The 26,023-nt window shown below is 35.5% G+C and overlaps 1 protein-coding gene across 1 annotated transcript in view; it reads left to right on the top strand.

Annotated features, from left to right (window-relative positions):
• ANKRD31 (ankyrin repeat domain 31) overlaps positions 1-26,023 on the top strand; it is a 158,080-nt gene that overhangs the window by 18,891 nt on the left and 113,166 nt on the right. The window contains exons 4-8 of the mRNA XM_026498776.4: positions 1,824-1,864; positions 5,278-5,354; positions 7,928-7,971; positions 19,009-19,566; positions 21,893-22,164. Of these exons, the coding sequence (XP_026354561.1) occupies positions 1,824-1,864; positions 5,278-5,354; positions 7,928-7,971; positions 19,009-19,566; positions 21,893-22,164 (992 nt within the window). The remainder of the gene's footprint in view (positions 1-1,823; positions 1,865-5,277; positions 5,355-7,927; positions 7,972-19,008; positions 19,567-21,892; positions 22,165-26,023) is intronic.

The raw sequence follows: 26,023 nt of genomic DNA, 5'->3' as shown, positions 1-26,023 counted from the left end.
TGGAAGATTTTACCTATTACTCCCCTTTACCTATTTTGTCCATTTCCCCATCCCCCTCCTCTCTGACATCAGTTCTCTGATTTATCAGTCTGTTTCTGTTTTGTTTTGTTTTTGTTCATTTGGGTTTTTTTTTTAGATTCTGTATATAAGTGGCATCATATGGTATTTGTCTTTGTCTCTCTGACTTACTTCACTTAGCATAATGCCCTGTAAGTGTATCCATGTTGTTATAAATTGCAAGACTTCATTTTTTATGACTAAGTAATATTCTAGGGTGTGTGTGTTTGTGTGTGTGTGTGTGTGTGTGTATTTGGGTTACTTCTTAATTATTGTAAATAATGCTGTAATGAACATAGGGGTTGTGTCTTTTTGAATGTGTCTTTTTGAATTCCTGTTTTAATTTTCTTCGGAAAAATACCAAGAGGTGGAATTACTGGATTGTATGGCAGTTCTGAGAACCTGACAAGAATGGCTTATCAGAACCATTATGGATTAATGAACTAGGAGTAAAAAGAGGGTCACATCCTTTCTCTCTACTTAATTTCCATAAATTCTTTTATGGAAAGAAATTAAGAAAAAAACTAAACACTAGAGTTAAAACTCTTAGAAGAAAACATTGGGGAAAAGTATCATGACGTTGGATTTGGCAATGATTTCTTGGACATGAAAGCCAGGCAACAAAAGAAAAAATAAATAAAGCTAGAATCATGAATTAAAAACCTTTGTGCATTAAAGGACACTATCAACAGATGAAAAGGCAACACAAGGAATGGGAGAAAATATTTGTATATCATGTATCTCATGAGGGATGGCTACCCAGAATATATAAAGACTCTTACAACTCAGCAGCAAAAAAACCAAAAAAACTGATTTAAAAATGGACAAAGGGTATGAACAGACATTTCACCAAAGAAGATAGACTAGTGGCCAATAAGCACATGAAAAGATGTTCAGCATCATTAATCATTAGGGAAATGCACATCAAAACCACACTGAGATCCCATCTTACACTCATGATAGCTGTTACAAAAAAACCCAAGATCACCAGTGTTGGTGAGGATTTGGGAAAATTGGTATTCTTTCTCATTGCTGGTAGGAAATGTAGAATGGTGCAGCTACTGTGGAAAATGGTATGGTGATTCCTCCAAAATTAAACATAATATCATATGATCCGGAAACTCTACTTCTGGATTTATACCCAAAATAAGTGAAAGCAGGGACTCAAAAATGTATTTGTACATCCACGTTCATTGAACCATTATTCACAGTAGCAAAAAGGCGATAACAGCCCAAGCATCCACCAACAGATGAATGGATAAACAAAATGTGTTACATACATACAACGTAATTAGAAAGGGAGGAAATAGTGATACATGGTGCAACATGGGTGAACCTTAAAGACGTCATGCTAAGTGAAATAAGTTCAGTCACAGAAGGACAAATATTGTATGGTTCCTTTTATATTAGGTACTTAGAGTAGTCACGGTAGAGACTGAGTAGTAGAAAGAAAGGAGCAGGGTAGATACCAGGGAGAAGGGTGAATGGGGAGTTAGTGCTTAATAGGTGTGGAGTTTCAGTTGGAAAAGATGAAAAAGTACTCTAGATGGATGCTGGTAATGGTTGTACAACAGTATGCACAAAATTCCACAGAACTGTATGTGTAAAAATGGTTAAAATGGTGAATTTTATGTTATACGTATTTTACCATAACAGAGAAGATGCTAAGAAAGAACAACACAAGAATTATTTTAAATGTTAAATTTTTAATTGTTGCATTGTATTAGCATTTATCAGTTAAAAGAAAACTACCTTTTTTCCCCTAGCAACCTCAAGATGAAATGGAACAAAGTCAAGCTCTGTTCCAGTAAGTATGCTAATTTTTGGCTTTATTATATTGTAGGGTGTTTTTTTTTGTAATTTTGCACTCTAAAGTGAATCTTTGTTTTCTTCAGAGTTTTACAATTATTGTATGTTTTTAAATAATTGCCCCTTTAGCAGCATAAATGTTATTTTTAAACATTCTAGATTAAAGTTTCGTTTCATGAGAAAGATTGTTTCAGATTGATTTTCTGTCTATTAATATTATTTAAAAAGAAGATGTATAGCATAGCCTGAAGGAAGAATTTGTAGACCTTACTGAAATTAGACTTTATAGGACTATTGTACTTTAAAAGACTTTATCCTTTCAGTTCTTTTAAAACCGTGGTTGTCAGAGTATGGTCTGTGGACCCTTTGGGAGTCCTTGAGACTTTTTCCAGAGGGTCTTTGAGGTCAAAACTATTTTCATAATAATACACATCATTTGCCTATTTCATAGTACTGACATTTGCACATACAGTGCTAAAGAAAATGGTAATGAAATGCTGAAGCCTTAGTAGGAATCAGGGCAGTGGCACCAGATAGTACTAGTAGTTGCTGTATTTTTCACTGCCATGAACTAGCAGTTAAAAAAAAAAGGTAGGAAAAAAGCTAGCTTCACTTTGTGCACGTGATGAAGCAGAAAAGTTCTTGTTTTACTAAATTTCTACTCTTGAATATGTATCTTTTTGATATGCTCTGTGATGATGGGGGAAGTATGCCTGAGCATTTCGTGCATAATGAAGTGTGGTCATTGTCTTGAGAGCACTTGTGTAACTTGTTTGAGTTGTAAACATTGTAGGAAAATTAGCACACTTTTTCTTTTAACTTGAAAGAATAAATGACAGACGAAATAGTATTCACACTTGGGTATATGGCAGACATTTTCTTGAAAATCAATGAAGTAAGCCAGTCACTTCAAGGAAAACAGCTGTTGGTATTTGTTGCCAATGAAATAATTCAAGCTTTCATGTGAAAATTAGTGTCAGAAAACTTGTTTTTACCACCTTGACCTTGATGGCTTCCAGTACTTAAAATTTTCCAGTGAGATCAGTGGTAATCTTTAAAAGGTGATCTTTTTGATGTTTAATAGTGTTATCAATATAAGGAAGATTTGCATAACTCAGTGAATCAGTATTTTCTAAAAGACAAATGCACAATGTCACAATCACATGCAGGTGAAAGATCCATTCAAAATGCAAGGTAGACGACTGGGTCATAATGCAACAGAACACAAAAAAGTTCATTGGTGTTGTTTCAATTTCTACATTTTCAGTAACCTTTAAAGAAGTTATTCCTTTTAGAGTTTTGGTGTGATATTTGCTTTGGTGTGATACTATAGTTATCCAAAAAGGCTACTAAAATACTCCTTCCTTTTCCAACTGTATATCTGTGTGAGGCCAGGTTTTTGTTATATACTTCACATAAAACAATGTATTGCAAAAGAATGAATGCAATGGTAGATATGAGATGACAGCTGTCTTCTATGAAGCCATCCATACATTTTTAAAAATGTGAAATAGTGCCATTCTTTTCATTTTTTCATTTTGTAAAATAAATTTTCATAAAAATATATCTACATGTTACTGGATTATTACTGTTATTTTTATTTATCTTCAGTTTTATTAAGTTTTTTTAATGTTAATTCCAGTATAGTTAATATACAGTGTTATGTTTCAGATGTATAATGTAGTGATTCAACAATTCTGTATATTATTCAGTGCTCATCATGATAAATGTGCTTTTACTGTTATTTTTAAAATAATGATTATTTAAAAATTTTCCTATTTTAACTTCTAATATGTAAGTATAAATAAGTATATGCCACATAAATAAAAGCTGTTTGGGTTCCTCAATAATTTTTAAGAATGTAAAGGAGACCAAAGATCAAAAAGTATGAGAACCACTATGTTTAAATAACCCTATTACTGAATATATCAGCACTATAAGTTCACCTACAGAAATGGGGAAGAAAAGAAAACTAGAGAAGACTAACACAGCATCCATAATCTCACTGCCCAGAGTGAACTATTATTAACATTTTGGTACATTTTATTTTAGGCTTTATATATATCTTTATTTATATTTTCTGTTAAGCCGAATCATGCTTCAGATAGTTTTTTGTATCCTATTTTAAAATTTTAAGTAATAATTTATCATAATTATTTTCTCATGTCGTATTTTTAAAAACATGAATTTTAATGGCCTCACAACATTTCACTGTATAACTTGCCTGTACTATAATGCATTTAATTATTCCTCTACTGTTAGACATGTACATTGTTTGCTGTCTTGCCTAATATAAATATTGTTTAATAATTTAGTTAAGAGTTTGCTCTATTTTCAGGCTTATGTCTTAAATTCTCTTTTGTAGTTAAGGGAAAAAATTCTGTTGTTGACTCAAAGTATGATTCAGTTTTGTTTTAAATCAGCTTGCTCTTCTCAAAGAATTGCATTTTAGGGAAAAAAATCAGTATTCTTTTCTATTTGCCTCATAGAAATTATTTTATATATATATATGACCAGTTTCATTTCCATTTTCAAGGTCACTTATATTGATCACCTCTGTTTTTAGACAGGAGGGAGTGTTCAATTTATTATTCTTTTTTTTTTCAAATTTCTTTTTTTTTATTTAATAATATTTATTTTGTTATATTAGTCACCATACAGTACAATTTATTATTCTTGCTTAGGCCTCAAATAAGTATACCTGGTATATAAAAACTGCTCTTATACAGTTGAAACAAGCAGCTTTTTTTTTTTTTAAGGGAGATATCTTGATTGCGTTTGCATGTAATAAATTGAATTGAGGAAAAAAAATAGTTAACTGATTGCTTTTCTTCAATCAACTTTTAATTATCCCAGGGCAGATGATAAAAATTGCAGATTAGGCATGATCCTAATTTTGCTTTCAACCTCTTTCCATCAATATTTCATACATGTTCTTTACCTGCTGTGAAATATAAGAATGATAAATAACACCTGAGAATTTTCTCATTAGTGGCTTGCACTTACATCTAAAACTATAATGACAAACTTTCAATGTATTTGAGGATTTAGATAACCAAAATACATAGTTTAGAACCAGTTTTTTCTCCCCCACTACCCTTATTTGATACACAGTCATCCCAAAGTGACTTTCACACCTAAACTTAAGGTCATCTTGTTTACACTCCTGAATTTCATCCATTAATTTTTCAGCTTGTTCCTTCATTTTTGCAATCACTTGAAATGTAAATATTAACAAATTTGTAGTAATTGTAAAAGTAATCGGAAGGATGGAGCAAAAAACATTATGCAACTTTGAAATTCCTTTAAATGAAAAAAACCCTTAAATTATGTTTGAATGAGAAATAGTGTTTTTTTTCTTTTCATTTCAAAATTTATATTTATTTATTAAATAATTGATTTATTTTTTAGGAATAGAGAAAGTTTTCCAATGTTCACTGGGTTATTTTCCCAGGCCGAACTTTCAGTGACCCACCAAAGCATTCAAGGTATGTTTTTATGGGTAGAGTCATATAAAGTAAATTTGTCTTTGCCTAAAAATAGAAGGCTTAGTTAGATATGGATTTATTTGCATTAATGGCTCTCAGAAGGCCAAATTGGTAGGAGGTTAGAAGTGTAGGAAATGCAGGATGTTTGGCATTTTGGGAGCCATTAATGCCATATGATACTATTGGCATCTCTGTACTTTTACCACTACCCTTATTGAACTTCTAAGTCAGAGGTGTTTAACTGGCTGTTACTCTATAACTTTGTGGTGTTTCTTGCTGCCATAAAGCTGATGTGACTAGACACCCATAGAATTGGAAGTTCCCTTCCCTTCTGACACTTCATTGCAACTCCCACTTCCCTTCATTCCTTTCAGAGTGTTCAAACAAAAGTTCATTTTATTTTCATCCTAGATTTTAGGTTAAATCACATATAAGGAAACTAGTAAATTGTTTGCTAGTTTAGCTAAGTCTATTTTAATACAATTCTATCTTCTTCCTCCCAATTCAAAGAGTAATTCTAACCAAATTGTAGGATAACAAATTTATTTGTCAAAATAAACAAATTATCTTTAGTAATTATTGTTATTGTTTATAAGTTAAAATTCAGCTCCCCTGAGCATTTTCTTCTCATTTGGTACTTTAGAATTTTATTTATTTATTTATTTATTTATTTAGAAAGAGCACAGGCCAGGGGGAGGGGAGGGGGTGTGCAGAGGGAGAGGTCAGGAGCAGTCTCCCTGCCAACCAGGGAGCCTGACATGGGGCTTGATCCCAGGACCCTGGGATCATGACCTGAGCAGAAGGCAGATGCTTAACCGACTGAGCCACCCATGCACTCCTAGAATTATTTTTTATACGTACATACTACTACTACTACATTTTGTCTCTTTCAAGTGTTAAGTAGAAAATGTACAAAATCTTTTAATAGTTTATTTTAAAGGATAGACAAAAACTCAAAAAAAATTTTAAAGATAAATTTACTTATTTGTGATAGAGCAAGAGAGAGAGAGCATGCACAAGCAGGGGGAGCAACAGGCAGAGGGAGAAGCAGGCTGTCCACTGAGCAGGGAGCCCATTGCGGGGCTCTATCCCAGGACTCCAGGATCATGACCTGAGCGGAAGGCAGACACAACTGACTGAGCTGCTCAGGTGCCACCCCCCCAAAATTTTTTTAATTTGTAAAAACTATTTTAAGTAAATTCTGCAGTTAGAAAATGAGAATTCCTTAAATATGTTTATTTTTATACAGTAGTCAAATTAGCATATATACACCAACTTACCGAATTTTAAAAATACTAACTTGGCATAAGAGAATGATCATTTTGATTATGAGGTGATTAAAAATACAGAAGGAGATGGCTTTGAGGATTTTCTTTACAATTCAGAGAAGGAGAAAAGAGAAGTCTTCTTTGTTTTTAAACTAACCCTCCAAGGATCTGACAGTTAAAAAAAAGATAATTAAAGATGTATCTATTATGGTGTTTCTTTAATTTGTACTAAATTTTAAGCAACCAGAGATAAAACTTTAACAAGATATACATAGTAGAACATCTTATCATCATTGCTTGGCCAAAGGATTCTAATGCAAGGATAAGAAGTTATTTATTCTTAGTAATGTTCTGCTCATCTTCCTGTTAGGGTGTGCAATACCATGATGTTAACCCTCCTAGCTGATTTTCATAGCTTATCATCTTCAAATGGCAAAGGTGAAGCAAAACAAAACAAGAACAAGAACAAGAAAAAGCGGATTTTTGCATGATGTAAAGCTCAGCACGCATATTTATGCTTATTTTTTCCTCTGAAAAAACCTGTCTTGCTTGTGAGGATGCATGCTAAGGTTCAGCAAATAATTACTTGGCTTATCCTGTAGCTCTAGATATTGTCTAATTGAAAGAAACCAAAAGAATGACTCAAACATATACTTGAAACACCAGTGAGCCCTAAATTCCTACCTAAATATATCAGAGTGCCTGGGCCTTGATGGTGAAGGTAGGAGGCAAGAGGAGTGGTATAGGAGAACTATCTTTTTTCCTGATCCTCTTTCAACTTCACTTGGTATGAATTGCAGAGGGAGCAGGATGAGGAGGGGATAATAAAGTGGAAGTCACTTAGGACAGCCTCCTGATTCCTTTTCACCCCTACATGGGTTGTTCTTTTTCATGCCTAACTTGACAGCATGATTTTAATTTATATTCTATTACCTATAATGGAGGAGATGATGACCCTGAGAAAGTAGGTATGATTTTTCCTCCTGTAGTTACCTATACTTAGAATAACCCAGCCAATTGAGAGAGGATTTTAGCTAAACTAATTCTAAATAACTATAATTTTACTTATCTTCGTGTGAAGTATTTTTTTAAGAAATGGAAGAATTTTCTTTTGTAACTTTATTGCCACTGTAATGATACTTTTATATCAATAAATAGGTGTAATATTTATAAAATAATTTATATGTCGCATGAATGCCTGAGAGAACCATTTCAAGTTATTTTGATTAAGAAATGCTAGGTGAGAAGGTATGTTTTTAAAAGTGCTTTAATAAAACCAGAGTAAAACATATTGTTATCTTCTAGGACCTGAGGCTAAAAATCCTGAGATTTTGCCAAACCCAGAAAAGGTTGGTCTATATAACAGAGATTACCTTTGCAGATCATGTGTTTAGATTTTATTTAAAAATTATATTGATTAAAGTATCAAGCCCATTTAGGTTCTTTTCCCTGGGTGAGAATATGACTAAACCATTTCAATAGATAGAAATGTATTCTTGTCTAAAAACCCCTTCCAATATTTGTTCTTCCCTATCTCTGATGAAATACTGTTTTCTTGACCTGTGTTTCTTTTTTGTATTTTACTTCCAGTGTAGTTAACATACAGTGTTTTATTACTTCCAGGTGTACAAAATAGTGATTCAACAATTCTATAAATTACTCAGTGCTAATCAAGATAAGTGTACTCTCAATTCTCTTCACCTATTTCACACATCGCCCCCATCCATCTCCCCTCTGATAACCATCTGTTTGTCCTCTATTTAAGAGTCTATTTTTTTTTTTTGGTTTGTCTATTTTTTCTTTGTTCATTTGTTTCTTAAGTTCCAATAGGAGCGAAATCATATGGTATTTGTCTTTCTCTGACTTACTTCACTTAGCGTTATACTGTCTAGATCCATGAATGTTGGAAATGGCAAGATTTCATTCTTTTTTATGACTGAATAATATTCTTGTGTATGTATATACCACTTCTTCTTTATCCATCTTTCAATGGATACTTGGGCTGCTTCCATAATTTGGCTACTGTAAATAATACTGCGGTAAACATAGGAATGCATATATCCTTTCAAATTAGTGTTTTCGTATTCTTTGGGTAAATGCCCAGTAGTGTGATTAGTGGATCATATGGTAGTTCTGTTTTTAATTTTTTGAGGAACCTCCATACTGTTTTCCAGAGTGGCTGCACCAGCTTGCATTTCCACCAATGACGTAAGAGGGTTCCCCTTTCTCTGCATCCTCACCAACATCTGTTGCTTCTTAACCTGTTAATTTTAGCCATTCTGATGGGTGCGAGGTGGTATCTCATTGTGGTTTTGATTCGTATTTCCCTGATGCCAAGTGATGTTGAGCATTTTTTCATTTATCTGTTGGCCATTTGTATGTCGTCTTTGGAGAAATGTCTGTTCATGTCTTCTGCCCATTGCTTGATTGGATTATTTGTTCTCTGGGTGTTGAGTTTGATAAGTTCTTTATAGATTTTGGATACTAGTCCTTTATCGGATAAGACATTTGCAAATATCTGAGGTTGTCTTTTGGTTTTGTCGACTGTTTCCTTTGCTGTGGAAAAGCTTTTTTATCTTGATGAAGCCCCAATAGTTCATTTTTTCCTTTGTTTCCCTTGCGTTTGGAGATGTAATCTAGTGAGAAGTTGCTGTGACTGAGGTCAAAGAGGTTGCTGCCTGTGTTGTCCTCTAGGATTTTGATGGATTCCTGTCTCACATTTAGGTCTTTCATGCATTTGAGTTTCTTTTTACATATGGTGTAAGAAAATGGTTTAGTTTCATTCTTCTTCATGTGACTGTCCAATTTTCCGAACACCATTTGTTGAAGAGACGGTCTTTTTTTCCATTGGATAGTCTTTCCTGTTTTGTCGAAGATTCGTTGACCATAGAGTTGAGGTTCCATTTCTGGGTTCTCTATTCTGTTCCATGGATCTATGTGTCTGTTTTTGTGCCAGTACCATACTGTCTTGATGACTACAGCTTTGTAATACAGCTTGAACACATTGGACAAAATAGACTTTAAAACAAAGACTAAAACAAGAGACTAAGAAAGATAGTACATAATTATAAATGGAACAATTCAACAAGAAGGTATAACAGTTGTAAATATTTACTCACCCAACAAGGGAGCACCCAAATACACAAAGCAGTTACTAACAAGCATAAAGGAAGGAATCAGTAGTAATACAATAATAGTAGGGGACCTCAACACTCCACTTACAGCAATGGACAGATCATCCAAACAGAAAATAGTAAGAAAACAGTAGCTGAGAATGAACATTGAACCAGGTGGATCTAACAAAAATACATTCCATCCTAAAACAGCAGGATACACTTTGTTTTCAAGTGTACATGGAACATTTTCCAAAACAGTTCACATATTAGGCCGCAAAACAAATCTCAACAAATTTAAAAATGTCAAAATCATACCATGCATCTTTTCTGACCATGATGCTATGAAACTAAATATCAACCACAAAAAAAAAAAAAAAATACGGAAAGACCACAGAAATATGGAGGTTAAAAAACATGCTGCCAAACAATTAGCGGGTCAGCCAAAAAATCAAAGAGGAAATCAAAAGGTACATGGAGAGAGGGGTACCTGGGTGGAGCAGTCGGTCTGTCGTCCGACTCTTGGTTTCACCTCAGGTCATGATCTCTGGGTGGTGAGATCGAGCCCCGCTTTGGGCTCCGTGCTGAGCATGGAGTCTGCTTAGAGTTCTCTCCTCCTCTCTCTGCTCCTCTCCCTCCCCCTCTACCTCTCTCTCTCTAAAATAAACAAATCTTTTTAAAAAAAGTGTGTGGAAACATATGAAATGAAAACACAACAGATCAAAAGTTTGGGATGCAGCAAAAGCAGTCAAAGAGGGAAGTTATAGCAATACAGGTGTATCTCAAGAAGAAAGAAGAATCTCAAACAAACAACCTAAACTTATCCCTAAAGGAGCAAGAAAAAGAAGAACAAACGAAATCCAAAACTGGGATAAGGAAAGAAATAATAAAGATTAGAGCAGAAATAAGCAAAGTAGAAACTAAAAAAAATAGTAGAGCAGATCAATAAAACCAGAACCTGGTTCTTTGAAAAGATCAACAAAATTGATAAACCTTTAGTCAAACTCATCAGAGAGAAGAAAGAGAGAACTCATAAACAAAATCGGAAACGGAAGAGGAGAAATAACAACCAACATCACAGAAATACAAAGGGTTGTAAGTGAATACTATGAAAAATTCTATGCCAACAAATTGGACAACCTAGAAAAAATGGATAAATTCCTGGAAGCATATAATCTCCTAAAACTGAATCAGAAAGAAATAGAAATTTTGAACAGACCGATTATCAGCAATGAAGTTGAATCTGTAATGAAAAACTCCCGACAACAAAATGTCCAGAACCAGATGGCTTCACAAGTGAATTCTACCAAACATTTAAAGAGTTAATACTTACTCTTCTCAAACTGTTCTGAAAGATAGAAGAGGAAGGAAAGCTTCCAAATCGTCCTTGAGGCCAGTGTTACCCTAATACCAAAACTAGAAAAAAATACCACAAAAAGAATGACAGGCCAATATCTTTGATGAACATAGATGCAAAAGTCCTCAACAAAATATTAGCAAGCTGAACCTAACAATACTTTAAAAAATTGTTCACCACAGTCAAGTGGGATTTAGTCCCAGGATGCAAGAGTGGTTCAATATTCACAAAACAATCAACATGATACGTTACATCGATTAAAAAAAAAGGATAACAACCATATGAACATTTCAATAGATGCAGAAAAAGCATTTGACAGAGTATGACATCTGTGAGGATTCACAGTGCCTGGATAGATAAAATCTGACTTGTATATACCTCCCTGGATGAGACAAACTGAAAAGCAAAGGCGTGCCCAGAATGCTGGGTCTCCTTTGAAGTTTCTTGGCTGAAATCAACCCGATTCTTACTGTGGCTCAAGGTTCTCATCTAGGGAGAAAATGTTTAAATTTTGAAGAGATGCAGGTACCTGTAGTGGTCACGTTCTTCACGAACTCCTTGCCTTGCATGTATGTCACGAGCACTGCTTGCTCCTGTCATGCATTGCCCCATATATTATTGTCCTGATCATTAAAGCTCCACATTCCTTCTTGTTTTTCTCTTGCATGTGGTGTATTGATAAAACTCACTATGAAAGTGGAGACAGAGCTTAGCTTGAGACCTTTCGCCACTAGAGCATCTGGTCCCCCTGCCCTCTCCTTTCTCCTACTTTGGTGTCTGGAGTAATCTTTTCATTCGCCATCTCAGGGTTTGCTGGCCAAACCCAACAAACATCCATTCATGATAAAAACCCTCAACAAAGTAGGTTTGGAGAGAAATAACCTTAACATAATAAAACCTGTATATGAAAACCCATGGCTGACGTCATACTCAGTGAGAAAAAACAGAGCTTTTTCCTAGGGTTAGGAACAAGGAAAGGATGTCCACTTTCACCACATTTATTTAATACAGTAGTGGAAGTCCTAGCCTCAGCAATCAGACAACAAAAAGGAATAAAAGGCATCTAAATTGAGGAAGAAGTAAAACTTTATCACTATTTTCAGGTGGCCTGATACTATATTTAGAAAATCCTAAAGACGTCACCTAAAAACTACTAGAACTGATAGATAAATTCAGTAAGGTTGTAAGATACAATATCAATATACAGAAGTCTGTCACATTCCATACACTAATAATGAAGCAGCAGAAAGAGAAATTTAAAAAAAAATCCCATTTACAACTGCACTAAAACCAATAAAATACCTAGGAATACCGCCTAACCAAGGAGGTGAAAGACTTATACTCTGACAACTATAAAACATTGATAAACTACATGGAAGCCAACACAAATGAAAAGATACTCAACACTGATGGATAAGAAGAACAAATATTGTTAAAATGTCCATACTGCCCAAAGCAATCTACATATTTAATGCAATCCCTATCAAAATGCCAGCAACATTTTCCACAGAACTAGAAATAACAATCCTAAAATGTGTATGGAACCACTAAAGATCCCAAATAGCCAAAGCAGTCTTGAAAAAGAAAAACAAGGCTGGAAGTATCACAATCCCAGATTTCAAGTTATGCTATAAATCTGTTGTAATCAAAACAGTATGGTACTGGCACAAAAACAGAAACATAGATCAATGGAACAGAACAGAGAGCCCAGAAATAAAACCATGTTTATTTGGTCAATTAATCTTTGACAAAGAAGGCAAGCATATGGAAGGGAAAAAGTCTCTTCAACAAATGGTTTTTGGGAAAACTGAACATCTACCTGCAAAAGAATGAAACTGGACCATTTTCTTAAACCACACAGGAAAAAAAACTGAAAATTAAGAACCTAAATGTGATGGCTGAGTAATATTCCATTGCATATTTGCAACGATGTGGATGGAACTAGAGGGTATTATGCTAAGTGAAATAAGTCAGCCAGAGAAAGACAATTATCATATGATTTCACTCATGTGGAATTTAAGAAACAAAACAGGGGAGCATAGAGGAAAGGAGGGAAAAAGAAAACAAGACGAAATCAGAGAGGGAGACGAACCATAACAGACGCTTAGTCATAGGAAACAGACTGAGGGTTGCTGGAGGGTTGGGGGTTGGAGGATGGGGTAACTGGGTGATGGGCATGAAGGAGGGCACATGATGTAATGAGCACTGGTGTTATATGCAACTGATGAATCACTAAAGTCTACCTCCAAAACTAATAATACACTATATGTTAATTAACTGATTTTAAATTTAAAAAGTGTTTTTTATAAGCTATTCAAATAAAAGGACAGTGAAACTCCATTTGTAAAAAAAAAAAAAATGAAGTTTGTATTTTGTCCAGTGTAAGTATTGTTACCCTGGGCTTTTGTTCAGATCCATTTGTGTGGCAAATGCTTCTCCATACCTTCACTTTCAATCTGCATGTATCCTTAGGTTGGAAACAAGTCTCTTATAGGCAGCATATAGATGAGTCTAGTTTTTTAATCCATTTTGACACCCTCTGTCTTTTGATAAATGTTTTAGTCCATTTACATTCAAAGTAATTATTAATAGATATGTATTTATTTCCATTTTGTTATTGTTTTATGGTTGTTTTTGTAGTTCTTTGTTCCTTCTCTTGTTCCCTTCTCTCACAATTGATTGGCTTTCTTTAGTGATATACTTGGATTCCAGTCTCTTTATTTTTTATATATCTGTTACTGGTTTTTGATTTTTGGTTACCATTATGCTTGTATATAGTATCTTCTTTATATAGCAGTCTGTATTAAGTTGTGGTTGCTTAAGTTTGAACCCATTCTTTATTCCTCTCCCCCTGTGTTTTAGGTATATGGTGTCATACTTTACATCTTTTTATTTTATGAGTCCCTTGACTGATTTTTACAGATATACTTATTTTTACTGTGTTCGTGCTTCCTACTTTTCTTACACTTCCTTATGGTCTTTTGTTTCCACTCAGAGTTACCTTTAACATTTCTCGTAGGACTGGTTTAGTGTTGATAAATTCCTTTAACTTTTGTTTGTCTGGGAAACTCTTTCTCTCTCCTTCTTTTACAAAAGATAGCCTTGCTGGATAGAGTATTCTTGGCTGTGGGTTTTTTTCCTTTCTACACTTAAGTATATCATGCCACTGTCTTCTGGTCTGCAGAGTCTCTGCTGAAAAGTCTGCTGATAGTCTTACGTGGTTTTCCTGGTTCATAACTGTTTTCTTTATTCTTGCTGCTTTTAAAATTCTCCATCACTACTTTTTGCCATTTTAATTACTATATGTCTTGGTGTGTACCTCTTTGAGTTGAGTTTGTTGGCGGATCTCTGTGCCTCATGGGTCTGGATTTCTGTTTCCTTTCCTAGATTCAGGAAGCTTTCAGCTATTACTTCTTCAAGTAAATCTTCTGCCCCCATTTCTCTCTCTTCTCCTTCTGGGATTCTTATAATATGAATGTTATTATGCTTGATAGTGTTGCCAAGTTCCCTAAATCTATTTTCATTTTGTATTTTGTTCTCTCACCTGTGTGGCTTGATTCTTTCCGTTACTCTGTCCTCCAGGTCACAGAGCCATTCTTCTTCTTCCTGTAATCTACTATTTATTCCATCAAATGTATTTTTATTTTTTATTTTTATTTTTAAAGATTTTTATTTATTTATTCAACAGAGATAGAGGCAGCCAGCGAGAGAGGGAACACAAGCAGGGGGAGTGGGAGAGGAAGAAGCAGGCTCATAGCAGAGGAGCCTGATGTGGGGCTCGATCCCATAATGCCGGGATCACGCCCTGAGCCGGAGGCAGACGCTTAACCGCTGTGCCACCCAGGCGCCCCTCAAATGTATTTTTAATTTCAGTGAAGTTCTTAATCTCTGATTGATTCTTCTTTATGTTTCCTATCTCTTTGTTAAGGGTCTTACTGAGGTCCTCCACTCACTTCTCTAGTCCAGTGAGTATCTTTATGACCATTATTTAAATTCTCTCAGGTACGTTACTTACATCTGTTTCATTTAGCTCTCTTTCTGTGATTTTGTCTTGTTCTTTCATTTGGGACATATTCATCTGTCACCTCATTTTGTCCAACTCTCTGCATCTGTTTCTATGTGTTAGGAAAGGCAGCTACATCTCCTGATCTTGAAAGCAGTGGCTTTATGAAGAAGAGTTCCTGTAGTGCCCTGCAGTGCAGTGTTCTCCAGAACGTGGTGCTTCAGGGGTGTCTTCTGTGTGTGTTGTGTGCACCTTGCTATGGTGGCAGAGCTACGTTTTCCTTTAGTCCAGTTGTCTGCAACGGCTCTATTTATCTGTTGTGGGCAGTATTTGGCCCCTATGTTGTTAGCGGGCCAGTTTGGAGCCACCTTGAGGTTGAGTTGAGTCAGACCAGGCATTTGCCAGAGAGACAGTATCACCAGACTGCAAGGCACTTTCCCTTTGTTGTCCCTTTAGAAGCTTTTGTTAGCAGGCAATGCTTACAGTTAGACCAGCAGTCTGCCCCTAGCCCACTGCTGGGGCTGCATTTGGACTGGTATATGTGGTTTGTCTTCCCTTCTCCTTGGGTCAAGAGTCACTTTGGAGTGGCGCTGGCCTCTGTTGGGGGGCTGCTACTGGGAGTCTTATTGTACCTTTTTGGACGGGCTCTGGAAGAGAGCTTATTGGAGAGGGTAGATCCCCAAAATCACGGGAGCAGGAGGTGTGTTGTTAGCAAGTTAGGTAGCATGTGTCTGCATCCCACTGGTTCCTCCACATGGCCATGTGTTTAGGCTGGGGTGTGGGCAGAGTGTGAAATCGCACTGCCAGCCAGCTCCTTTGTTTCTAGAGAAGTCTCCCAGGGATCTCTGTACCTCTAGCGCATGCTCTGAGATGAATAAACAAATCTCCCTCCCCTATTTCCCAGGTATTTTTCCAACTGCTGCTTCTATGGTGTATCTCTGCAGGCTGTTTTTTTGTGCTGTCTCTTTAAGCGAGGACTGTTTCCTCTCACCATCCCTGCTGAGCCTGCTGCTGATTTCTAGGTTTTAAGTCCCACTGAAAGTCAACCCCTTTGGCTTTCCCCAGCGGGGTTCCCCTTAGCATGGTAGTATGTTTCTCTCCTCTGTCCACATGGAGTTCCTCCCTCCCTGAGAGGGTCCTGCAGGTCTGTTTAGCTCCCCACTGCATCTCTGTCCTTCCTGCCCTCTTCATTGTGGCCTCTTCTCTTTATTTAGCTATGAGTTTGTTCTGACAGTCTTTGGGTCATTTTCTGAATTATTTACACCAATGTGAGTGTTATCTAATTGTATCTGTGGGATGAGGTGAGCTTAGGGTCCTTCTACTCCACCATCTTCCATAGAATTTACTTTGATCTGTGCTTCATATCCAGTATTATTAGTGTGTTATTGTATATCTAGAAGAGAAGTATATAATATTTTCTGCTAGATACTGCTTTTCCATCTTCCACTGTTACTCAGTAACCATGTATTGAGTGCTTCTTTTGACTTTGCTTTCTGCTTGGTGCTATGGGGAATTAGAGGACTGTAAGACTGACTCTGCCCACAACAGACTCAAGCAGTCCAGGATCTCCCCAGGTCAACCCTACCACACCTGTACCTGTAGCTTATTTTATCTCAACTCTACCTTATATATTACCACCTCCATGCCTTTGTTCAAATCAGGAGCCAAAAAGCAAGGGAAAGAACATAAAATATGGAACCAGAAAGTACGAGTTTCAAGGGCAAGTATGTCAATTTTCATGTGTAAAATACCAATTGCAACACCCATTTTACAGGATTATTGTGAGGTCATGATAGTTCAGGGTGTCTGGCACCTACTTGGTGCTTAATATGTATTTTTCTTCACAAATGTTTAATTTCTGGTTCAAGTCCTTTTCCTGTGTGAATCTATCTCATATGACTCTGGTGATCTTAACCAAAGTAATTGTTCCCTCTTAAACATTCATTATTCACTGACTGTATCAGTATTTCTCAATCACTTGCATCCGATGACATTAATAGATCTTCTGAGAAAAAGGATCTTTGTGAACAAAGACGTTTGGAGATACCATATCCTAAAGTCTCCTGAGAGATTTTAGTACACATGTTCTGAGAAGTCTTGCAGTAAAGAAACCTGGTTAACTTGGTTTAACCAAGCACTTTCCTAGCAATTGTGAAAACCCTCCACTGCCTCCTATTTCCCCCGCCCCCAGAAAACTTCTTGTAACACACTGGGCTCTTTTGTTTATGCCATTCATTTGAGTTCATAGAGTGTTTTTGACATTATAAATATTTATTTAATGTCTTATGTATTTATACCTTCAGTCTTCATTTAGAAATTAAGTTCCTTTAGGGCAGAGTCCGATGTATATATTTTATTGCATCTGTGGCCTTGAATTTAGTAGATATAAGTTCTTCAGATAGGAGGACTAGGACTTAAAGAATGACTAGAATCTGGTTCTTGAATTTTTTCTAAATTCCTTTTATCTTTCTGAGCAAATTATATTTTACATTACTAATCAATATATCTTCTTAAGCTTTGTATGCTGTATGTGGAGAAGATAAATGGTGGCATGGTGGAAAGGAGGGGGATAAGAAAATGTTTTTCACTTCTCTTATTCAAATCAGATCAAATCAGAATACCAGAGAGTTTACGGATTATAGTGCATTCTGTCAGAATGGTGTGTCAATGAAAGATGAATTTGATTTTTAGAAATAGCCAAAAGTCATTGAAACCCATTCTATTATTTAAGGTCAAGCAAATTAAAAGTGTTTTTTTTTTAAGATTTTATTTATTTGAGAGAGTGCACACGTGCGCACATGAGTAGGGACAAGGGCAGAGGGAAAGAATATCCAAGCAGACTCCACTGAGATCAGAACCTGAGCTGAAACCAAGAGTCAGATGCTTAACCGACTGAGCCACCCAGGCTTCCAGCACATTAACAGTTTTTAATCGTAAAAAAAAAAAAAAATGTTCAGTGTCTTCAAAGTATTGAGACTTTTTGAATGGCTTATAAATGGTTTTTGAAAGCGACTTCAAAAGAGGAGCCTAATAATATTTTGCGCATTTGAAAAATTATAAGAACAGGTTTATATAACCTGTAAAGATGATGTTTCTGAAAAGTAATAGTCATTTAGAAATACAAGTTTTGTGTTATGTGTTTAAATTAACCATAATTCAGAACCACTGATTTATAGCTAAGGCCTGTAATATTTATATAGAGCTATGTCTTTAATTTTCTTCTTTTTCCCTCTGATCTTTTTTCCTTTGGCCTTTTTACTTCACAGTTACATAGTGATACAGAGGTGGGAAATAAAATGAAGGTGAAACTACACGAATTTTATTCTTAATTAATGATTTTTATAAAATTCAATAATGATTTTTAAATTTTATTTATTTATTTATTTACTTATTTAATTTATTTTTAAGTAGGCTATGCACCCAGCGTGGAGCCCAATGCAGGGCTTGAACTCATGACCCTGAGATCAAGACGTGAACTGAGATCAAGAGTCGGATGCTTAACTGACTAAGCCACCCAGGCACTCCAGTAGTGATTTTAGGCAAAGGAGAATTTTACAGTCATTAACTGCAGCAAAGTTTTGAGATGAGCTACTAATCAACTACTCATGCCATCTCTGCCTCTTCTCTTTGCACAAATAATTTAAACTTAGCTGAATAGATAATTGGCATCTATAATTATGACCCAACTAATTTTACTCTTGGTCCACTGTGAGTGTTAGCCATGTATTCAAAGTTCATTAATAATTTGGTATAGGAGATTAATAAAGAGTATTTTTATTTATGGAAGGGGAAGAATATTGATAAAACTTTTTCAGTGGTAATTTACCAAGATGATAAACTAGAAAACTATGAAGTTTTAATTTTAATTTTTGGCATATGCTGTAATGATGGAATTTCTGTTTGGAATACACAGGAACTAAGCACAGACAGTGACTCTCCTGAAATTAGCTTTCTCTCAGGTACTACTACTAAAGTATCTGATGTGGTGGCTGTAAAGGAGAAAACGTTAATAGAGCCAGAGAAGATCTTAGCAGTACCAAACCAGTTTTCTCAGTCTGGAAAGGAAGCCACATTGACCATGAATTCTGAAGAAACCAAGGATGAAGAAAGTTCTCTTAAAACTTTTGTGTCTGCCTTAGAAAGGTTACTCACATCACCAGAAATCACTCAGGAGGAAAGACTGTTTGAAATAATGAGTGATTTTGAACCTGAAGAATTGGCCAACCCATCGAGCAACTCTCCAAGTTCCATATCCACATCTTTGACATGTCACAGAGATTTGCTAGAAAGCACAAAGGATGATGCATTGCCAACTGAGTTGTTAGCAGCCCTAAACACATTATCAGAGGGCAACGTGGGACCTTTCTGTCACAGAAAAGAGGGAGGCAGCAGTCTAAGTGCTGGAAGTAAATATTCAGGAGTGGAGCCCAAGATGTCTCAGACCAGTGAAGATTGTACACAAATAACAGAGGTAAATTTTGAGTCTCTTTGTTCTCCTCCACCCTCAGCAAGATTCCGAGTTAGGGGAGCTGCAGGACAAGTATCTTTCACTGCAGCATGTGAGTGCAAGTGTGAGTCTATGATTTTGCCTTTTATAGTAACCTTTGCCAAGTCTTCATTGCCCATAGATTTTATTTTAAATTCAAATCTTCTTTCCAAATATCAACACTCAGAAGATGCTTTTTGAGTTCAAAGCATAAAATGATCTTTCTAGAGATTCCCGGAGTAGAGTTTTCAAGGGATTTAAATGTTGAAATAGATAAGTTTCTCATCAAAGACCTGAGACTTATCATTAGATTGCTTGTATTTAGGAAGGAAATAATTATCTACCAGATTTTTTCCTGTTAGCTCAGAAAATCACTGTGCCTACCTGGGTGCAGAGTAAAGATGAGATATACTCCACATTAATTTTTAGCTGAGGATAGAATATATGCGGTTGAGCTGCCAGGAGAGGGAAAAGGTCATGCCTGGCTTCAGCAGAACTATGCAGTCTATGTTTGAGGCTACTGTCAGGTAGCACAGTTCCTGGGGTTTAGAATTCCTGCAGTATTATGCCTGGAGACCCTGCAGTGGGCTACCACTAGCCAAGTCTGTCTTTTACGTTGACAATTTTTTTTTCCTTTTTAAAGGAATCTTATTATTTTTCTGACTACAATAGTAATACACCCTCATTATAAAAAAAAAATCAAACAGTACAGCAATATACATAATAATATAATAAAAAGTCCCCCACAATTCCACATTTCAGAGATAATCACTATTAACAGTTTAGTGTATCTGTCTCCAATTTTTTCTATGCAAATTCTATATAAGTTTATTTTATATAAATGAGACTGAATTATACATAATGCTTTGCAACTTTTAAAAATATTTTTTTATGAAAGTATAATTGACATTTTGCAACTTGTTTTTTAACAATACACCTTGGTTATCTGTGTCAGTGAATGTAGCATACTACTTAGATCTTTATATTTGCTGAATATTATTCCACTATATGGATATTTTGTGTGTGTGTGTATGTACATATATTATATAAAATATAATTGATTTAACTAATTCACTAATGATGGTCATTTGAATTCTTTCTTTTCTTTTTTTTCTTTGGCTATTATCAGGCTACTTTTATGAACATCCCTGGGACAATTTGAATAACACATTACTAAGCTCATGTTGAAAAATACATACCTGGCATAATACTGCATGCAATTCTCATAGAAAACATCTCAAAGCAGACATAACAAAACTAAAAAAATCCAGAAAAAGGAAAACTAATCATGGGGTTAGGGCATAAAGATTAAATTAAACATTCCAGTATTCTAATCTGAAAAGAGGTATATAAGTAAAATGTAGGAGATTATAATTGATTGGTATTAATAGAGTGAGCATGAATTTAGCAAGTGTTCAAAAAAAACAAACCCTTTTAAAAGTAAAAAAGAGATTGATTTAGAAAAAATTGAATACGCTTTTACTCAGTCATATTAAAGTTAGGGAACTTGTTAGGCTAAAAAGCTTTGCAAGCTGGATATATGAATAAGTTCAAGAAAAGTTTACATGATATGTGTAAAAACACATATATCTTCATGAAAGTTAAATCTATAATGGATTATTAAGGGGAAGTTAGAGCCATTCATGATATACTGGTAACCTTTTAAAATCAATGTAATGGAGGTTATATATATATATACAATCTTGTCCCACAAAATATTACTTGCAAATATTACTTGCTGCTGTCAAACAACAAGCACTGGGCTGAATAGAACATTAATCTGGTCTAGTATGACATTTCTGCTGTTTTTTGTTGTTGTTGTTGTGTGGATTGGGCTTTTTGCATACTTTATTTCGTAATATTCTCACAGTAGCTCTGAAAGGAAAGCATTCTTTTTTTAATAATAATTTTTATTATATTATGTTAGTCACTGTGCAGTACATCTCTAGTTTTTGATGTAAAGTTCCATGATTCATTACTTCTGCTGTTTTTATATGTCTCTCATCATTTTTTGCTGCCTATTTCCTGTGAAGTTAAAGTATCCAGAGTAACTATAGTTTTTGCCCTTGAATTTTAAGGATGAATATTGATAATAATAATTTTTACTTCTGCTCTTCTTGTTTTAGCCTTTTAAATTTGCATTGGCTTTTATTATATTATTAAATTTTCATTATGTGGCCTGTGGGTTTTTGTACTTTCATCTTATAAGAGGCATTTTTGTGTAATCAAAGGACAAGATAAAACTTAATTTCTTCTCATTTTAAATTTTTTGCATTGTTACAGTTAATTGTGTATTTACATCTTATTACAGACTCTAGAAGATCCAAGTCCATTTGGGTTGCAAACTTTGGTTCATCAAAATGTCACCTCTTGTGATCCACTAAATAATAAGGGAAATTCAAATTCGGTGGAAAAGAAATCTGATCAGAACACTCCATGTGTGTTAAGGAGATCATCCAGACTGAAAGCAGGCAGAGATGCAAAGCACACAGATAACGTGTGTAAGATGCCAGAAAAGATTTTACCAATGATACTTGTCAGTGAGGATCAAACAAATAATAACTCTTCAAGTAAGAATTTCAGGTATACTCCCAAATTATGTCTTTCTCTTTATATATACTACAGACCTTATAGATAATTCTGTGCTTGGGACACTAGAGCCTATGTACAGTTACCCCTAAGTGAGGAACTTTATTTTTTAATGTTGTTGCCTTATTTACTGTACAGTTATTTTTTTTAACCCAGAAAACTCTTCTACTTTAAAAAAAAAAAAAAGAGTAAAGGGAGATTTGTTGGATTTCAGCCTAATGCTAATTTCCATTCTTTCTTTTTTAAATTAAGTTTAGTTATAGTTAGCATCCGTCATCACACAGTTATAAAATTTTCTTTTCTTGTCATAAGAATTTCTAAGATTTACTCTCTCAACAGCTTTCAACCATGCAATACAGTATTGTTAACTACAGTTACCATACTGCACGTTTCATCCCCAGGACTTACTTACCTTATAAGTGGAAGTTTGCGTTTTTTGATCACTTTCACCCATTTTACCCACTCCCCATCCCACTGCCTCTGGAAACCACCAATCTGTTCTCTGTACCTCTGAGTTTGAGTTGTTTTTTTTTTTTTTTTTTGGTTCCACATATAAATGAGATCGTACAGTATTTGTCTTTCTCTGTCTGACTTATTTCACTTAGCAAAATGCCCTTTAGGTCCTTTCACACTTTTTAAAAAAATTTTATTTTATTATGTAATGTTAGTCACCATACAGTACATCATTAGTTTTTGATGTGTTCCGTGATTCATTGTTTGCATATAACACCCAGTGCTCCATGCAATACGTGCCCTCCTTAATACCCATCACCAGGCTAACCCATCCCCCCACTCCCCTCCCCTCTGAAACCCTCAGTTTGTTTCCCGTAGTCCGTAGTCTTGCATGGCTCATCTCCCCATCTGATTTCCCCCCTTCATTTTTCCCTTCCTTCTCCTAATGTCCTCTATGTTATTCCTTATGTTCCACATATAAGTGAAACCATATGATAATTGTCTTTCTCTGCTTGACTTATTTCACTTAGCATAATCCCCTCCAGTTCCATCCATGTCAATACAAATGGTGGGTATTCATCCTTTCTGATGGCTGAAGTCCTCAGTTTGTTTCTCATAGTCCATAGTCTCTCATGTTTCATTCCCCCTTCTGATTACCCCCCCTTTCTTTATCCCTTTCTTCCCCTACCGATCATCCTAGTTCTTATGTTCCATAGATGAGAGAAATCATATGATAGTTGTCTTTCTCTGCTTGACTTATTTCACTTAGCATTATCTCCTCCAGTGCCGTCCATGTTGCAGCAAATGTTGAGAATTCGTTCTTTCTGATAGCTGAGTAATATTCCATCGTATATATGGACCACAACTTCTTAATCCAGTCATCTGTTGAAGGGCATCTCGGCTCCTTCCACAATTTAGCTATTGTGGACATTGCTGCTATGAACATTAGGGTGCATATGGCCCTTCTCTTCACTATGTCTGTATCTTTGGGGTAAATACCCAGTAGTGCAATGGCTGGATCATAGGGTAGCTCAATTTTTAACTTTTTAAGGGACCTCCACACTGTTTTCCAGAGTGGCTGTACCAACTTGCATTCCCACCAACAATGTAGGAGGGATCCCCTTTCTCCACATCCTCTCCAACAATTGTTGTTTCTTGCCTTGTCTATTTTTGCCATTCTAACTGGCGTAAGGTGGTATCTCAGTGTGGTTTTGATTTGAATTTCCTTGATGGCTAATGATTTTGAACATTTTTTCATGTGTCTGTTAGCCATTTGTATGTCTTCATTGGAAAAGTGTCTGTTCATATCTTCTGCCCATTTTTTGATTTGTTTATTTGTTTCTCGTGTATTGAGTTTGATAAATTCTTTATAGGTCTTAGATACCAGTCCTTTATCTGTAGCTTCATTTGCAAGTATCTTCTCCCATTCCATGGGTTGCCTCTTTGTTTTGTTGACTGTTTCCTTTGCTGTGCAGAAGCTTTTTATCTTGATGAAGTTCCAAAGGTTCATTTTTGCTTTTGTTTCCCTTGCCTTTGGAAACGTATTTGAAAGAAGTTGCTGTGACTGATGTTGAAGAGGTTACTGACTATGTTCTCTTCTAGGATTTTGATGGATTTCTGTCTCACATTAAGCTCTTTCATCCATTTAGTGTTTATCTTTGTGTATGGTGTAAGAGAATGGTCGAGTTTCATTCTTGTACATAGCTGTCCAATTTTCCCAGCACCATTTATTAAAGAGACTGTCTTTTTTCCATTGGATATTTTTTCCTTTTTTTCGAAGATTAGTTGACCATAGAGTTGGGGGTCCATTTCTAGGCTCTCTATTCTGTTCCATTGATCTATGTGTCTGTTTTTGTGCCAGTACCGTGCTGTCTTGGTGATCACAACTTTGTAATATAGCCTGAAATCAGGCAATGTGATGCCTCCAGCTTTGTTTTTCTTTTTTAACATTTCCTTGACGATTTGGGGTCTTTTCTGGTTCCATACAAATTTTAGGATTATTTGTTCCAGCACTTTGAAAAATGCCATGGTATTTTCATCGGGATGGCGTTGAAAGTATAGATTGCTCTGGGCAGCATAGACATTTTAACAGTGTTTATTCTTCCGATCCATGAGCATGGAATGTTTTTCCTTCTTTCTGTGTCTTTTTCAATGTCTTTCATAAGTGTTCTATAGTTTCTAGAGTATCGATCCTTTACCTCTTTGGTCAGGTTTATTCCAAGGTATCTTATGGTTTTTGTTGCTATTGTAAATGGAATCGCTTCCCTAATTTCTCTTTCTACAGTTACATTGTTAGTGTGTAGGAAAGCAGCTGATTTCTGTGCATTGATTTTGTATCCTGCCTCATTACTGAATTGTTGTATGAGTTCTAGTAATTTGGGGGTAGAGTCTTTTGGGTTTTCCACATAAAGTATCATGTCATCTGCGAAGAGAGAGAGTTTGACTTCTTCTTTGCCAATTTGAATACCTTTTATTTCTTTTTGTTGTCTGATTGCTATTGCTAGGACTTCTAGTACTATGTTGAACAATAGTGGTGAGAGTGGGCATCCTTGTCGTGTTCCTGATCTTAAGGGAAAGGCTTTCAGCTTTTCCCCATTGAGAATGATATTCGCTATGGGCTTTTCATAGATGGTTTTTATGAGATTGAGAAATGTACCCTCTATTCCTACACTCTGAAGGGTTTTAATCAGGAAAGGATGCTGTATTTTCTCAAATGCTTTTTCTCCAACAGTTGAGGGGATCGTATGGTTCTTGTCTATTCTCTTGTTAATGTGTTCTGTTACATTGATTGATTTGCAAATGTTGAACCACCCTTGCATCCCAGGAATAAATCCCACCTGGTCATGATGGATAATCCTTTTAATGTACTGTTGGATTCTGTTAGCCAGAATCTTGTTGAGAATTTTGGCATCTATATTCATCAGGGATATTGGTCTGTAATTCTCCTTTTTGATGGGGTCTTTGCCTGGTTGGGGATCAAGGTAATACTGGCCTCATAAAATGAGTTTGGAAGTTTTCCTTCTGTTTCTATTTTTTGAAACAGCTTCAGAAGAACAGGTATTATTTCTTCTTTGAATGTTTGGTAGAATTCCCCTGGGAATCCATCAGGCCCTAGACTTGTTTTTCGGGAAGTTTTTGATCACTGCTTCAATTTCGTTACTGGTTATTGGTCTGTTCAGATTGTCAGTTTCTTCCTGTTTCAGTCTTGGTAGTTTATAGGTTTCCAGGAATGCATCCATTTCTCCCAGGTTGCTTAATTTATTGGCATATAGTTGTTGATGATAATTTCTAATAATTGTTTCTATTTCTTTGGTCTTAGTCGTGATCTCTCCCCTTTCATTCATAATTTTATTAATTTGGTTCCTTTCTCTTTTCTTTTGGGTAAGTCTGACCAGTAGTT

Source organism: Ursus arctos, unplaced genomic scaffold (assembly GCF_023065955.2).
Source record: "Ursus arctos isolate Adak ecotype North America unplaced genomic scaffold, UrsArc2.0 scaffold_5, whole genome shotgun sequence".
In the NCBI taxonomy this organism is placed as follows: Eukaryota; Metazoa; Chordata; class Mammalia; order Carnivora; family Ursidae; genus Ursus; species Ursus arctos.
The sequence above is the reverse complement of the archived record's forward strand: the minus strand, read 5'-3'. Positions and strand labels throughout refer to the sequence as shown.